Source organism: Equus quagga, chromosome 20, assembly GCF_021613505.1.
Source record: "Equus quagga isolate Etosha38 chromosome 20, UCLA_HA_Equagga_1.0, whole genome shotgun sequence".
Taxonomy (NCBI): Eukaryota; Metazoa; Chordata; class Mammalia; order Perissodactyla; family Equidae; genus Equus; species Equus quagga.
The window spans coordinates 15,831,972-15,848,679 of record NC_060286.1 but is presented as its reverse complement, the minus strand read 5'-3'; the positions used below and the strand labels follow the sequence as shown (position 1 = coordinate 15,848,679).

The 16,708-nt window shown below is 37.0% G+C and overlaps 1 protein-coding gene across 6 annotated transcripts in view; it reads right to left on the bottom strand.

Moving 5' to 3' along the window:
* PCNX1 (pecanex 1) overlaps positions 1–16,708 on the bottom strand; it is a 170,712-nt gene that overhangs the window by 116,619 nt on the left and 37,385 nt on the right. For all 6 annotated transcript variants that reach the window (XM_046647811.1, XM_046647814.1, XM_046647813.1 and 3 more), the window contains exons 3-5: positions 11,717–11,822; positions 6,573–6,618; positions 5,646–5,735 (exon numbers count right to left, since the gene is read on the bottom strand). In XM_046647811.1, the coding sequence (XP_046503767.1) occupies positions 5,646–5,735; positions 6,573–6,618; positions 11,717–11,822 (242 nt within the window). The remainder of the gene's footprint in view (positions 1–5,645; positions 5,736–6,572; positions 6,619–11,716; positions 11,823–16,708) is intronic.

Below are 16,708 nucleotides of genomic sequence, written 5' to 3'. Positions count from 1 at the left end.
TCTTTATCATTTGTTCAAAACAGCTGCCACTGCACTTGGGTTCTTATATTCTCTAAATACTAAAATTTAAAAGTTAGCACTATATTTACTTTTTTGTAGTATTAAATTATAAAGTTATTTCTAAAAACTCTAATAATTATGCAATGGTGCAATATTCATATTTCAAGGTTATGAATTTTACAGAGCAAAAACTTAACTGAAACAAGTAGCTGAAAATCACTAATTCTAATATACAACAAAAGACTTTAAAAAACGCTAATGGTCAAAACCAACTCCCTTCTAAGACATTAACAGAACAGAAATTTAAGTTTTTCATTTTAAAAGACAGTCAAACTTTAATATACGCACTTTTTTCAATGTTGCTAAATAAATATACTATTAAAAAAGTTTAATTTTGTCAGGAAGAACTTTAGCTGGTTTCAGGAAATTTTCAAGTAAATACACTTTCTCAGACATTTTTCTTACTGGTAGCAATATAGTCAAAGACAGGCTCAAACCAACACAGAGAAATACTATTTTTCACATAATTACACTTTTTTCAGTGCTTACCACTAGCAGTGTTAGGATAAGAAAGGCATGCTCACATACTGCTCTTGGTATGGCAAACTGGCAAAACTAAAGCAATCTGGTGATACGGCCGAAAGCCTTCAAACAGTGTATTCACTCATCATCAGTAATCTATTTCTAGAAGTTGCTGCTAAAGGGTAAAATCAGATATGTATATAAGATCTTAGCAAGAAGTTGTTCATCTCAGGTTGTTATAAAACTTCTTAAAACATAAAAAATATAATAATGTCCATTAAAAAAAGAGGTTGAATAAATTATACTTTCTATGAATGACACCATGCAGGAACTAAAAATGTTTTAAAAGATTATGCAATAATATGAGAAAATACCCAAATGAAAAAGACAGCACTGTATAACAAGTATGATTCTAATCTGTAAGAATTAAAAAGAATACTAAAGGGTATATGTGCGTGTGTTTGTAGGAATGTTAAAAGCAACACACCATATTTAAAGTCCTGATACATGTTACAACATTCTAAGTGAACAAACTCAGACACAAAAAGCCACATAATTCTATCTATATGAAACGTCCAGAATAGGCAAATTCATAGAGACAGAAAATAGATTAGTGGTTGCCAGGGGCTAATTGCAGGAAGAAATGGGGAGTGTAATGGGTATGGGTTTCTTTTTAGGGTGATGAAAACGTTCTGGAATTGAATAGTGGTGATAGGTCTACAATCTTGTGAATATACTAAAAACCACTGAACCGTATACTTTAGAAGGATGAATTTTATGGTATGTGAATTATACCACAACAAAAAAATAAGAAAAAAAAGTGATATACGAAAAAAATATTAACAGTTACGTCAGTGGCAAAAGTGTGAATTATTTTCTTCTTCATACTTAACTACATTTTCTAAAATTAACATGCATTACTCTTATAAACAATCATATTCTCCTTCTCTCTTTTGAATAATCTCCATCAAGTATAAAAACATGCTGTTTTCACTCTTACGTATTCTTACAAAATCCAAATCTCTCATTTATCCACACTTCCCCTGCTATCTATCACCTTACGTCTCTGATCCCCTTTACATAAATTCACCAAAAGAGTAGTATATACTCATTGTTTTCAATTCTTTCTCCTCTAATTCTCTCTTACATGTATCCCAAAACCACTCCATAAACACTGTGCTTATCAAGGTCACCAACGACCTCCACACTTACATCCAATGGTCACAGTCTCAGTCTCCTATCACTTGACCTTATAAGCAACGTTTAACAAAGCTGATCACTCCACTCCCCTGGAAACACTGCGATCCGACACTCTATCTCACCAGTTGTTCCTACTTACTCTCCTGGATTTATTAAACCAGAGTGGCTCAGAGCTCAATCCTTGGAACTTCTCATTTTTCTATCTACACTCTCTCATAGATCTCATCCAGTTTTCTGGCCCCATGACAATTAAAATTCAGAAATATCTGTAACTGTTCCTTCATCTTCTACCCAGCCCCTGTACTCACACGGGGATGGGCTGGAGTTCTGATCTCGAGTAGATAAGACATGAGTGAGGCTGGAAAGGGAAACTAGACAATCCCTTCTCTGAAGGGAAAAAGCAGAAGACACTTCTCCACATCCTCAGTTTCCTCCCAATCATCCTGAATCCTGTTGATAAAACGCATGCCAACTAATCAACTGCTAACCAACTAACTAAAGGTCACTGTCCTGTAAATCCAAACCAGACAGAGAATTTAGAAGAGCCCCAACTAATATGTAAGCTGGAATGAACAAGTGCCACTAGGTGGTGCCAAACCGTAGCCAAGACCAACACCAATTTGGATCTAAACTCCAGGTCAGCTAACCATGCAGGTTTGCCCTGTGAGTTTATGAACTTCATGATAATCCAACACCACAGTTGGTGTTTACACTCTGATAATTCCTAAGTTTCAAATCTCAACCCAGACCTCTTACTTGAAATCCAGACTTATATAATTACCTAATCATTGCCACTTAGAGGTCTAACAACAGCATCTCAAACCTGCTATGTCCAAAACAAATCCCTCTCACCCTCCCCCATGTTCTCCCCACCCCTAAATCTGCTCCTTCTCAGTCAACCCCCTTTCAGCTAATGGGGACTCCATCCCTCCCACTGCTTAACCCAAAAACCTTACAGTCATCCATGACTACTGTCTCTCTCCCGTGATATCTCCAAATCCATCAGCATCAACACATCCTCTCATTAATACCTTCTACATACTCAGTCAGACTACTTCTCATTACCCTGATCTGTGCCCTGGATTATTGCAATAATCTGCTAACTGAGCTCCCTGCTTCAGACTTTGCCCCTTTTAATATATTCTCAACATAGGAGCCAGTGATTCTGTTAAAATGTAACACAAATCAGGACACTCCTCTGCTCAAAACCCTTTAGCAGTTCCTCATCTCACTGGGCATTAAAACCAAAGTCTTTAAAATGGCTTGCAAGACTATATAATGTGTCCCCTCACTTACCCCACACCAGCCACACTACTTCTCAAACCTGACAAGCACGTTCCTACTTTAGGACATTTGCCCACACTCTCATCTCAGCATGGAGCGAGCCCCTCCCCTAAACATCCTGACAGCTCACTCCTGCAGCTCCTCAGGTCTTTGCTCCCCATGAGAAAGCCTCGACCACGCTATTTAAACTTACAATTCTCCCTGCCCCCACCACTCCCTACCCTCTGTCTCTGTTACTACATATGCTGCATATTCGATTTATACTAGGATGATCTCATACTAACAGTATGGAAGTCACATGAGCAGACATTTTTGTCTGTTTGTTCACTGATTTATCTCCAGTACTAAGAATGATGCTCAGCATGTAATAAGTATTAGATAATATTTGTTAAATGTTAACTCCATGAAAAAATGTTACGTGATAAAAACAAGTTATAAAACTCTATGAAAGTACTACAGTATAGTGATTAAAAGCATTATTCAGGGACTGGACCGGTGGTGCAGCACTGAAGTTTGCACGTTCCGCTTTGGCAGCCCGAGGTTCGCTGGTTCAGATCCCGGGTGCGGACATGGCACCGCTTGGCAAAATCCATGCTGTGGTAGGCATCCAACATATAAAGTAGAGGAAAATGGGCATGGATGTTAGCTCAGGGCCAGTCTTCCTCAGCAAAAAGAGGAGGATTCGCAGTAGTTAGCTCAGGGCTAATCTTCCTCAAAACAAAACAAAAAACAACGCATGATTCAAAACTAGATCTCAATTATAGACAGCCACTTTGTAGCTGTGTGACTTTGGGCAAGTTTCTTATTACTTCTCTCTAAGCCATGATATGCTCATCTGTAAATGAGAATAATAATGGTATTAACTTCAAATGCTTACAGTGAAGATTAACTGGATGAACGCATATAAAGTGCTTAAAAGAAGACCAACCTGAATCAGGCATTGACAAACTAAAGCCCATGGAGCCAAACAGGCCCTCTGTCTGTTTTTGGAAACAAATCTTAGTGTAACACAACCATGCCCACTCATGTATGTGCTGTTTATGGCCCCTTTCGCTCTACATGGCAGAGTTGAGTAATTGCAAGAGAGATCATATGGCCTACAAAGCTACCTGATCTTTTATAGAAAAAATCTGCTAACCTCTAACCTAGATAGTAGTATGCACTCAGTGAATGTCAGACACCATTATCTATGTCATTATGTATCTTCAAGGATAGGTTTGTGTGTATATAATTCTCAACTGGCCAGACTACAAAATTCTTGCTTGTGCATGGTACTTTCCAGATATAAAATAAAGAGATAAATGCAGTAGCACTAGCCCCTCTAAGATCATTACTTAGTTTTTGAGACATTCTGATGATTACATTTTATAGAAAGTGATATTGTAATTTTCAAACCAATCAATTCACATTTACTTTTATAAGAAAATAGTTTCCAGATCATACAGTATGTTCAGAAGTATTTTTTTAGAGGAGGAGGGGTAGATTACTAGGAGAAGTCCACAAAAGCAAATAAGCAATGATGGGGTACTACAATTCCAAAAAAACAAAGTTGTGATAAACTTAAAATTCCAAGTACCAGTAAAAAAACATGCTTCCAAGAATTGGACCTGGGTAAAATATTAAATTAATGGGAAAATGTCGTAACTTGTGATCTATTTGTAACTTCATAAATAAGTTTCATAATTAAGTAGAGGAAATTTATCAGCCTGCCTGCCTATCAAACATCACCCACAACCACAACCACAGGCTGGAAACAGGGAGACAGGTTTCTGTCTCATTGATTATATAACCTGAGATAATCTCCACTTGAAAATGGGGAGACATAGCCATCCTTTCGTATTTGAAAATTAAAAATCAAATAAGAAATGTGGCAGTTCTTAAAAAGAAGTCCATAAAATCCAACATTTATAATGGAGTTGAATAAGGAGGGGAAAAAATCACTTAACACCAAAATTTCTATTTAAATCTGCTATAGGAGTCGCCACATTGGAGGCAGACATACAGTTTCTCAGTAAATCATTTCTCTGTTAAAACATATCGTTAGGCAAGATACAAAGCAGTTGGCATTTAGAGGTCATAGTGAATGGAAAATAACTGTTTCACATAGTAGGTTATCACTAAGCTGGGTAAGACACTGACCAACTAAAGCAGGTGTAGATTCTTATTTTCCATCTCTTACTCAGTCTAGGACATCTGCTCATAAAATTTTTCCCTCTCTATTTAGTTGGCAGAACATGTATAACTGAATTCCAGAAAGCTAAAAGTACTTATAACACTGTATTACTGCTATCCTAGTAAATAATTTTAATGTTTCTCAAAAATACCATAATAAGTTATTGTGCCAAAACGTGAGTGGGCATATTCTATAAACTCACTCTGGTCACCACAATACATAACATCACTGTGGAATATAAAGTTCATGGGGTTGGCCCAGTTGCACAGTGGTTAAGCTCACACGCTCCACTTCAGTGGCCTGGGGTTTGCCAGTTCAGATCCTGGGCGCGGACCTACACGCTGTTCATCAAGCCATGCTGTGGTGGCATCCCACATAGAAGAACCAGAAGGACTTACAACTAGAGTATACAACTATGTACTGGGGCCTTGGGGAGGGGAAAAAAAAAGAAATATAATGTTCTTACCTTGTTCTTCACTTCCTTCCTTACAAAGACTAGAGCTCTGGCCCAGACTTAAACTGATATCGTCAGAAGTCTTAGCAGTGTCTGTATCTCCTACAAAGGTAAGAGAAATGTGAAGATGTTATATTAAAAGTAAAGGCTGTACAGTGTGGCATAACAAGGAAGGACATCAAGTAGTATAGTAGATATCAACTATACTAGTTTACTATATACTATACTGTATGCTGTACCTACTAAAGTAGTTTTTGTCTGTCAAGGGTTACAACAATGGAAGATGCATTGAACTATTAGGAAATGTCATAAGACTATCAGACAACGTAATTATCCTCACAGCACTACAAACCAAATAATATGGAAAGCTTCACATTGTTAGCTAATAAAACTATTTCTTTAAAAGAAGGAGTTTTTAAAAAGAAATGAGAATTATGTAATAACTTGAAATAACAGAAATTTCCTTCCCAGGGAAAATTTTAAGCTAAAAAATTATAGGGTAAAAATAATATGAATTTATCCAAAATAGACGTGTAGACTAAAAGGCAAATATAAGATGTATAGAAAAATACTTTACATTTTTAGTGTCTTATTTGTGCCCAATTTAAAGGTTTCACATTAAATTACTCAGCTTTCCATGAATCTCACCAAAACTCATGAAAATATTTTCCCTCAAGACAAGAAAGTTTCTTATAGATCAAAATTTATACTTCATGCAATGTAATGCAAATAGTCAAATACTTTTGTGAAATTTGGATGATGAAGGGGGAACACAATTTAAATCAAATAACCTTTAACATAAGATACACAATTTTATCTACAAAATAATTTCAACAACAATTTTTCATTACATGTGAATATTCAATACTTAGTTATCTTTATTACAACTAAAAATGAAATGGAAAGTAAGAGGCAACTTTGATGTTAGATCATGTCTACCTTTAATAGTTGCTGCTGTTCCAAGACGAGATGAACCAGATCCAATCTAAAACACGACAGGAAGTAAACAAAACTAATTAAGATGGTAGCTACGTCACCATCAATACAGACAAGCAAGAGTACCAAACAAAATTATCACATTATCAAAACATGTTATCAGTCACTTTTATCAGCATTAAAAGATACCCGCTGGGCATGATACATCAGAATCAGACAACCTGTTTGCTGTGGCACATGCTGCATTTCTATTACAGATGTGCTGGGATCCTAAATGCCTCTTCACACTCAGGATTGATGGAGCTCCCAGGGCAAGATGTTTCCAACCTCAAGCAATCCATGTCATACAATTATTATCACTTTTTATATTACATCACGACAGGTTAATGTTATGAAAAAAGCAAAACTAGGTATTGAGTCTACCTGAAATAAATTTAGACTTATCAGACCATATAAAGGGAAGCTTTGGAGGACAAAACATTAACATATGCTATGAAGAGTAACCTAAATCTTACTATCAAATTGTTAGCATATCAATATGGACTTTCCCTGAGTTCCAGACAAAAAGTAAGTACTTCTTTGTCGATCACTATAACATATTTAAAAAGAACAAAGGCATCAATAAAAAATGTACTTTTAGCACAAACTATAAACAGAAAACTAAAATCTACTGAGCTTCTAGTGCTTATAATCAAGATGGTATAATATTTCTTTAAAATTTCACAGCCATTATTTATTACACTACCATAAAAATCATATAAACAAATACAAATTCCACGAAGATATTAAGGAAATCACATATAACAACATGACAGTTACTAAATCAACAAGTTTAAGTCAATAAGTAACTCTTTCCATAACCTGTTTTCAAGGGATTCAAAAAGAAAATAGTCAAGTAAATTTAACACCTTAGAATAAAATTAGGAACATTCATATAAACTTGTATTTTACGAAATCTTTCCTTCACTAGGTCAATTGAACAGGAGTTTAAGAAATTTGCTCAAAATACAGGTTAATATGGACTTTGAAGGGGTATGAGGGACTTTCTTGATCTGGATGACAATTAAATGGGCACATAAATATGCAAAAACCTACCAAGCTGTACACTTAAGATGTGTACAGTATGCTGTATAAAAGTTATATGGAAGTGAAAAAGTAAGTAAAAATAAGCATACACAAACAGGTTAAAACTACTCAAAAACTCTTGATGTAGCCAATAAAAAAATGAACTTTGCAATATGTTTTGAACTGTTTATTAAGCTTGATTCTCTTGATTTTTCCTAATTTCTGCTTTCAATTAGCCATAAGAGGCACTGCAACTAGACAGAACTAAAGAGGTCAAAAAGCATTTTACTGCAAAAGAGTGTTTCACTCTTACCATAGCTGCCATACAAGTTATAGAACTAACATATGTAATTTTGCAACTAGAATAATAAATATATAACCTCCTGGACAGAAATTTAAAAATAAGTAAGCAAACAAAAAAAAAAATCACTGTATGCACATCCTTCTGGGAATTTGAAATTAAAAACAAAACAAAAAACTTTGATTACGGTAGTCATTTGCTCACAACCTCAGAGTGTTCCCTTTTTCTTTCCTTAACAAGCTTCCCATTCTGCTAAGATGTGGGGCATACACATATGTCTTTCAATCTGTGACAAGTGGGCCTAGTCTCTGCTCGAGGTGCATGCCTTAGTTCTGTCAACGAATGCACGGGCGAGGTTGCTGGAGCGTTCAGGGAAAGATTCTTTCATGTCTGAGGAGAAGACGACCAAGGACAACTTCTCTGCCCCACACTGTTGCCTGCTTCGTACTTTTCAGCATGATCATGACTGAAGCTGCTGTGTTCACTCTGCAATCCTGAGGGAAAGCCAAAAACTATGGAATTGCCAACCCAGAGCCCTAACCTTATCGAGCTACTAAACAAATGCCACACAACTACCTCCAGAATTAGGTGATAAACAAACTCTTATTTCTTTAAGTCAACTTAATTAGTTGAGTCCCATTATTTGCTGACAAAAGCATTCTTAATGGATACAGTGAGTGGTTATATTTTATTCTTTGTGCTTTTCTGTATTATTAAAGTTTATCCCCCCAAATATAAAAGGGTTGTGACTATTTACATGTGAAACTACAGGGGATTGAGAATACAAACTACACTACATCCAAATAAAAGAATGCAACACATTCCCCAAAATGTCACTCTAGAAAAACACTCAATGACATTAACGTTCCAGATACATTCAGTAAAGAGAACCAAGTTCTAACCAGCATGCACACTATAACCCACTTTGTTAAAAAAGGGTTTTGACTATGACTACGATTTCTATTTTCTTCTTTCCCTCACTTGCTAATTTTCTAAAAGTGAACGCAGTTAGAAAAGGAAAAAAATTATGAAAAAAGTGGTATCTTCATGCACTTAGAAGTGAAGTTTTTTACTTAACTAGTTTGCATAAACCAAAATGGCCCAGGTGTTTCTTCTCTTTGATAAATGCCATAGGAAGGCTCCAGGAAGGATTATGGATGTCAGAGAAAAAAAATTTCTTCCAGTCAAAGAACAATCAACCAAGGCCACCTCCTCCACGAAGCCCAGCCCCCCTCTATGTGGAAACAATTATTTTCTCCTCCGAAATCATTAGCCCTTTTTCTGTACCATTTCTGTGGCTATTATTACACTGTATCTTATATTTCCTTGGTAATATATATCTGATTTATAACTTTGGTTACTTATAGCACATCTACTATGAAATTACAAATGCTTTGAGGGTGAGATCCTCTCTCCACCCCAGACAAATAAATTGCCTTGAATACAATCAGGCACTAAAATATTTGAAGTAAGACAAGCAACAAGAAGAAAGAGAGGGAGGCAAGGGACACTAAAAAAAGGGGGGGAAAAAGAAAGGGAAGGGAAATGGAGAATAGAAGATGGAAGAAGGGTAAAGGTGGCAAGAAGGAAAGAACGACAATGACTAAGACAGAGCCACTACGTTCAAGGAGCTCACTACCTAGTACAGCAGACATTTACATACACAACTACCATCCTGTGTAGTGAGTGCTATCTAATAAAATATGCACAAGAAACATGGTCTGTCTATATTGGTAATATCTCTACCAATTTACAAAAAGCCTAACTCTACTTCTTTCACTTCAATTTCCCTAAAGTGTAACAATAATTACGTCAACCATTTCTTTTGTCATAAACAGGAGAAAACAAACACCAAAATCCAAGTAGCATAACCGCCTCCAATATTTGCCCATTTTTATTCAAGAGTTAATCTTGTAAGGAAAACCAAATTAGGTATGCTGTGCATTTACATGCAGACATGCTCCAAACAGATTGAGGATGGGACTCCATCCCTAAGACAAGCAGGGCAAGTTCCAATAGACATGAAGTCAAGCGGAGAGTGACCAAAGGTGGATGGCCACTGCCGTCCCTTTCACCTGTCCTACTGAAAACATGAAAAGTTTCAGCTCTCCAAAAGACTGTGGAAAAACGTAGGCTACTCCTGGGGGTCATCTAACACTGCCGACATTTGTCACTAAGAAGAAAGGCCAGGGTCAATTAAGAATACATAATATGCAGCCATATTTAAGGACTAAGTCATTTCATTATACAAAAAAAAGACTGAAAAAGCACAAGACCAACAAAAACAGCATCAAGGATAGTAAAACTTCTCTTCAAACTGGCACTGTAAAAACTGAAACTTAAAAAGTATCGACCTGATTAAAATGTCGCAGCCCTTCTCCACAAGGTTCTTTCCTTTTTTTCTTTTAACTCCAACATTTCCCACTCTATCTGCTTGTCATGGGAAGAAGACAAATTTAAGGACCTGTTTGTTCTATACTATATTCAATCAAAACTAAAATTGTTACCAAAAACACATCCAATTAAAGTTTAAATCATGAAATGCAATTCAAATAGGAGCAAGTCTTCTATCAAAATATATCAGGAAACAAGACCTTACTCAAGATTTTGATTCATAGAATATGGTGTTTTTTGTAACAGCATTCTTAGATAGTATAGGACTAACAACGTGCAATGGTAGGATACTGTGGCACAGGGTCCAGAGAATTAGGTCTGCTAATTATCCATTTGTTAAATGTGCCAGGTCTGATTCTACCTCTAAAGCTTTATTATCTATATAGAAAAGATAATTAGCAATCATTAACTGAAAGTCAACCATGCACAACGTAGTATAGTAGTGGAGAAAAGAGGAAAATTACTCTGTAGAGCCTTATAAACTGCCACACATCATCATACACCAAAAACTAAGTGCTAAATAAATAACATAAATAAGTGCTCCACCTGCAAGAGAAAGGGGCCGTACCACAAGGTCTTTGAAAATCTCGAGGCACAGGGATATATAATGAAAGGGCTAACATAATGACCACAAAAACCCAGAGTTATCAACAGTTCTACTATGAGAAGATCTCTGAAGTTTCTCGCTAAATTTACTCTTTTATGCTTATATAATTTTACTCTAGCTACAGGAGTCATTTGCTGAGATGGCACGCAGGAGTAAGTGGGACTTTGGTTAGTGTGAAGACCTTTAGCATGAAGAGGAAACGCGGCAGCGAAGGCGCAGCTGAGATTAGACAGAATGGGAGCACAGCAGGCTTCGGCCAAGTTTTGAGATAATACTTTCAGAGTTGTTATTTTAAGTTAAAAGTAAAAGTTACACAGCAGAAAGACATTAAAATTGGCAAAAGGAGACCTGTCTTCTACTTCCACCTCTACCACTAACATCTTGAACACTGAGATTTTTGAGGAAGTTACTTCTTTTTTTTTGCCATCTTTTAAAACTAGGGCTACCCACAGACATCTACCCCTCTCCAAGGCAGAGAATGCGAAGGTCAACAGATGGTGCAGGGCAGAAGCTCCATTTCCTAAAGGCATTCACCACAACTGTCTTGATCAAAACTATCCCCAGGCAATAAGCATGTGGTGCACACCCAGCAAAAGTCTACCTAACTGATGTGAAAATTCAGTTAAAAATAAGAATATTAATAAAATATTTAAATAAACAATAAAAAAATTATTAATCAGCAAGGTAAACCCAAACATCAACTAATACAGACAAGAGAATACAGGAGACCACCATCAGGAGAAAGGAAAAAAGTAAAATAAAATCGCATGGGTTCCCTACCTGGTTGCTTGGATCCAGGCCAGCGTAAGAATTTCTTGAACTGCAACCAACTGGGGGTGTTGCCTCTCGAATGAACTCAGACATTTCGATCCCTCCACCAGGATCACTGTTGGAAAAAATGAGAAAGAGTGTAACTGTCATTATTCTACAATCAATGGTTTTCTTTTTATTTTTTTTAATTATACTTTTTTCTATAAAAATAAGAGGTTCTCATTTTCTTTTTTTTTGAGGAAGATTAGCCCTGAGCTAACATCTGCCACCAATCCTCCTCTTTTGTTTTTTGCTGAGGAAGACTGGCCCTGAGCTAACATCCCTGCCCATCTTCCTCTGCTTTATATATGGGCCACCTGCCACAGCATGGTTTGACAAGCGTGCATATTTCCCCACCCAGGATCTCAACTGGCAAACCCTGGGCCACCAAAGTGGAACGTGCAAACTTAACCACTGTGCCACCAGGCCGGGCCCCCTCATTTTTTTCTTTTTTTGAGGAAGATTAGCCCTGAACTAACATTCGCCACCAATCCTCCTCTTTTTGCTGAGGAAGATTAGCCCTGAGCTGTGCCCATCTTCCTCTATTTTATATGTGGGACATCTGCCCCAGCATGGCTTGATAAGTGGTGCATAGCTCCATGCCCAGGATCCAAACCAATGAACCCCAGGCCACCAAAGCAGAATGTGTGAACTTAACAGCTACATCAGTGGGCCATCCCGAGATTCTCAATTTTAATAGAACAAATAGTAAAAAAACAAAAAATGATCATTCATTTGTAAGTCTGATAATTTGAACTAGTTTATCCACACCACTACTTCAAAATATTTAAAACTCTCCCAACCTGTCTAAACCCAACCCAACATTACAAACTGACCTTAATTACAATTATAGCATACTAGGCAGCACATATTTTATATGTGCCACAAAACCACTCTAGCAAAGAAATGATTTGCCTTTTGTTTCCCAAGAGCAAAGAGCCACTGGTGACTGTAAACGCAGAAAGCAATGTGATCTTCCACTGCCACTCTCCAAAAGCACAACCTGACGGCGCTGCGTGACACGATGACGAACACGCCAGAGAACAGCCGTCCTGGTCAAACTATTTGTATCTGTATTTTTGAAGTTAACAGCATTTAACTGGGATACTAACTTGTTTTACAGAACTGGAAACCTAAGATTTTAGATTTGTGTGTATTGAGTTAGAAAGCTTAAGTTAAAAAAGTAAAATGATGTTATATAGTAACAACAGGTCTTAGAAAGACAAAAGAGAGCAAAGTACTAAGTCCAAAGAACTGAGGAAGTCCACACACAATACTTAAAGACAGCAGGATCCCAAAATTAGAAAAAAGATCATACCAAATTTCAAAAACCTTAGAAAGTTTTATAATAACGTTCCTTAGAAACAAAACTTTTAGAACTCAGGCCCAAAAGTTATCATCATCCTATTTTTTGCCCAAAGTTTTCACTCATTCTACCTAGTATATACAAAATAAGTACTCAACAAATTTTTTAGCTATTATTATCAAGGATAAAACTCTAGTATATATGCTAGACATTACAGTGGAAATAAACTATCTTGCCATCCAGCATCTGATGCAACCTCCTGGTTAACAACAACAAAAAAAAACCAACCCCAAATTCTTCTGTGAACCACCTCATCCCAAACTCTCATATGGCTTTGGGTAATACTGATCCCACTCTCAGGTTTAGAGTTTGAGCTCAACTAGCCAAAGTCAATCAGCATGTCCTATTCTGCTGGTCACAGAGCTTAGTTCTAGAACAAGCACATGACCCAACCCAGGGTAGCATGAGTATTCTATTGTTGAGAGAGAAAATTTCTCTGTATCTGCTAGTCCTAATGCTGACAAGATGTAAGGCCTGGAGCTGCCGGAGCCATACTATAACCATAAAGGGAGAGTCTGTCTAAGAAGGCAACTAAAAGAAAAGAGCATAGCCTGTGAAGGGAACCAGGATCATGAAGTGATTATTTGAAACTGCACCTTGTCATTTTTGAAGACATCCCTTACACATAGACTTTTTAGTAATGTGAGCCATAAATTCCCTTAAGCCTGGTTGAATGGATTATTCTGACAGCTGCAATCAAAAGATATAGGCAAAATAGAATTTTCTTGCAAGTATACCTTTCATTTAAGTATTTCTCACAATAGCTGTTTGAATTCTGGTGTGTTTTTATTATGAATGGTCTAATGAACTATCATGTCCCTGTTTGCTTAATGGGTTTCTAACTGTAGGCCACTGACTATAGTTAGCTAATGAATGTTCAATAAGGAAAATTAGTTTTCTAATTTGCTATCCATTTATAAAAATAAAACATACTGGAACTCAGTTACAAACGTGATGGCCAATTCAACATACAAATGTCCATGCATGAGAAAAGTAGAACACGCTCAAGTCTGTTATAGCTGTTTGGTGTTACACAGGATATACAGGCCAGAATGAGAAATATTTTTCCAATTTGGCAAAATCTTAACTGTATATATAGACAGCTATCACCACACTGAATCAGTGATGAGTAATAACCAGTAATATCACTGTTATCTCCACTGGAATGCATTCTGTAAGTCAGATTCCATGGAAATCAACAGATGAAGAGCAAGATGGAGATTAAGGAATAAAATATTCAGCAGCAGAGAAAGGACAGAGAGCTCATCTTGCCTACTTTATATACGTCATCTTTACTGATATATAATTCATATACCATCCAATTCATCCATTTAAACTGTGCAATTCAATAGTTTTAGTATATTCATAGTTATGCAACCATCACCACAGTCACTTTCAGAACAGTTTTATCGCGACAAAAACAAATCCCTTTAGCTATTATCCCCCGACCCCTCCTAGCCCCCTCAGCCCTAAGCAGCCACTGGTCTACTTACTGTCTCTATAGATTTACCTATTCTGGATGTTTCACATAAATGGAATCATATAATACGTGGTCTTTTGTGACTGGCTTCTTTCACCTAGCATAATGTTTTCAAGATTCACCCATGCTGTAGCATGTATCAGTACTTCACACCTTTTTATGGCCAAATCATATTCCGTTGTATGGAGAGAACACACTTTGTTTATCAATTCATCGATTGATGGACCATGTTGCCTAGTTTTATACATCACTTCTGATAACAAGTGCAAATGATTACAATCTGAATATAAAGTTATTACTAATAACAAATAAAAGCAAATATTTACTAGGTACTTATTACATTCCAGTCACAGGAGTATGTGCTCTATTTGCATTTTCTTGTGAAATAGTCCCTTAAAATCTGTGATAGATATATATATATATATCACTATCCTCATTTTACAGATGGAAAAATTGAAAACCAAAAGGTATAAAAACTTGCCTAAAGCCTCAGAGGAGTGAGCAACATAAACTGAGTCACCGGTATAAGGAGCTCAGGTGGGAAGGGAGGATACAAATAATGCTTACTCAGCACCCTAAATGTGTTATCAGACCTATTCTTTTGCCCCACACTCCTGAATGTAGGTACTCATAACTAGTAAGGCCTGAGACAGGATGTGAACATCAGGTCTGTACAACTCTAAAGCCCACAGTCTAAGACACCGTTACCGTCTTTCAACAAACAGGAACTGAAGCTCTCTTTACAGTTCAAAACCAAAAGTAAACAGAATCATCTAGAGCAGGGTATCTTAACCTCAGCACTGTGGACATTTGGGGCCACATAATTCTTTTTTTTTTTTCTTTTTCTTGAGGAAGATTAGCCCTGAACTAACTACTGCCAGTCCTCCTCCTTTTGCTGAGGAAGCCTGGCCCTGAGCTAACATTTGTGCCTATCTTCCTCTACTTTATATGTGGGATGCCTACCACAACACAGTGTGCCAAGCGGTGCCATGTCTGCACCCAGGATCCGAACCGGTGAACCCTGGGCCGCCGAGAAGTGGAACGTGCGCACTTAACCACTGCATGACTGGGCTGGTCCCTGGGCCACAGAATTCTTGACTGAGGGGGACCATCCTATGCATGGTAGGATGGTTAGCAGCATCCCTAACCTCTACCCACTAGATGCCAGTAGCACTCCCTGTGGTTGTGATAAGCAAAAATGTCTCCAAATATTGCCAAATGTCTCCTGGGGCCTAAAAATCACCCCGAGTTAAGAAACAATGATCTAGAACTAATGCTCAATGGCCAACATGGAATAGGAAGGAGGTATTAAGGGAGCAAAAAAGATGAAGGAAAAACTGGGCAGCTCCTTTAGCAGAAAAAAATCCTCTAGCAAAATTACTGTACCTCTTTCTTCTCTACAAATTCAAAAGTAGAACTTTGAGCCAGCTGTAGGTGTCCTAAATACATAAAATGACTAAGAATTTCCTTTATTAGCAAGACTCGCAGCAAGGGAGATTTCGGCACATACCTGGAAAGTATGGTAGTTTACAATTCTCACAGAAGAAAATGGACTACTGCAGTAAGCAATACACCAAATTCAGATGATCTCTACCTTTATGCCCTAATTTCCCCATCTGCTAAAAAAGAAAAAATAGCAGGCACAGGGACAGGCAGAGAAGCAGAAGGGGTCTAATCCAAATTATAAAGGAGACTTCTCAAACTAACGTGGATTATTAGTATCACTGACAGCTCAGGCTTTAATCAGAAACTTCACGGCACCATTACAGTACTAAATTTACAAATCTAATTGGGATGTTCACAAAAATACGAATAGATACAAACAAAGTCCCTATGCAGATTAAGTCATCTTCAGAAAATTTAGCCTAAAATTCACCTATATATAGTTGAAATGCATCCTTAATTTACAATATTGCAAGCATTACTGCCATGAGAAACAGAGAAAATATGGTCTGTCTCCAAAACATTTGTATTCAAATCCTAAAATTCAATGTACTAATTTCCTCCCCTGAAACATCAGAAATGTAATACAAACATCAATGACTTTGACTCTTTCTCTAAGATAAAGATTTAATAAGCATATCTGAACTGCTGTACCACAGCCAGTGAAAACCAT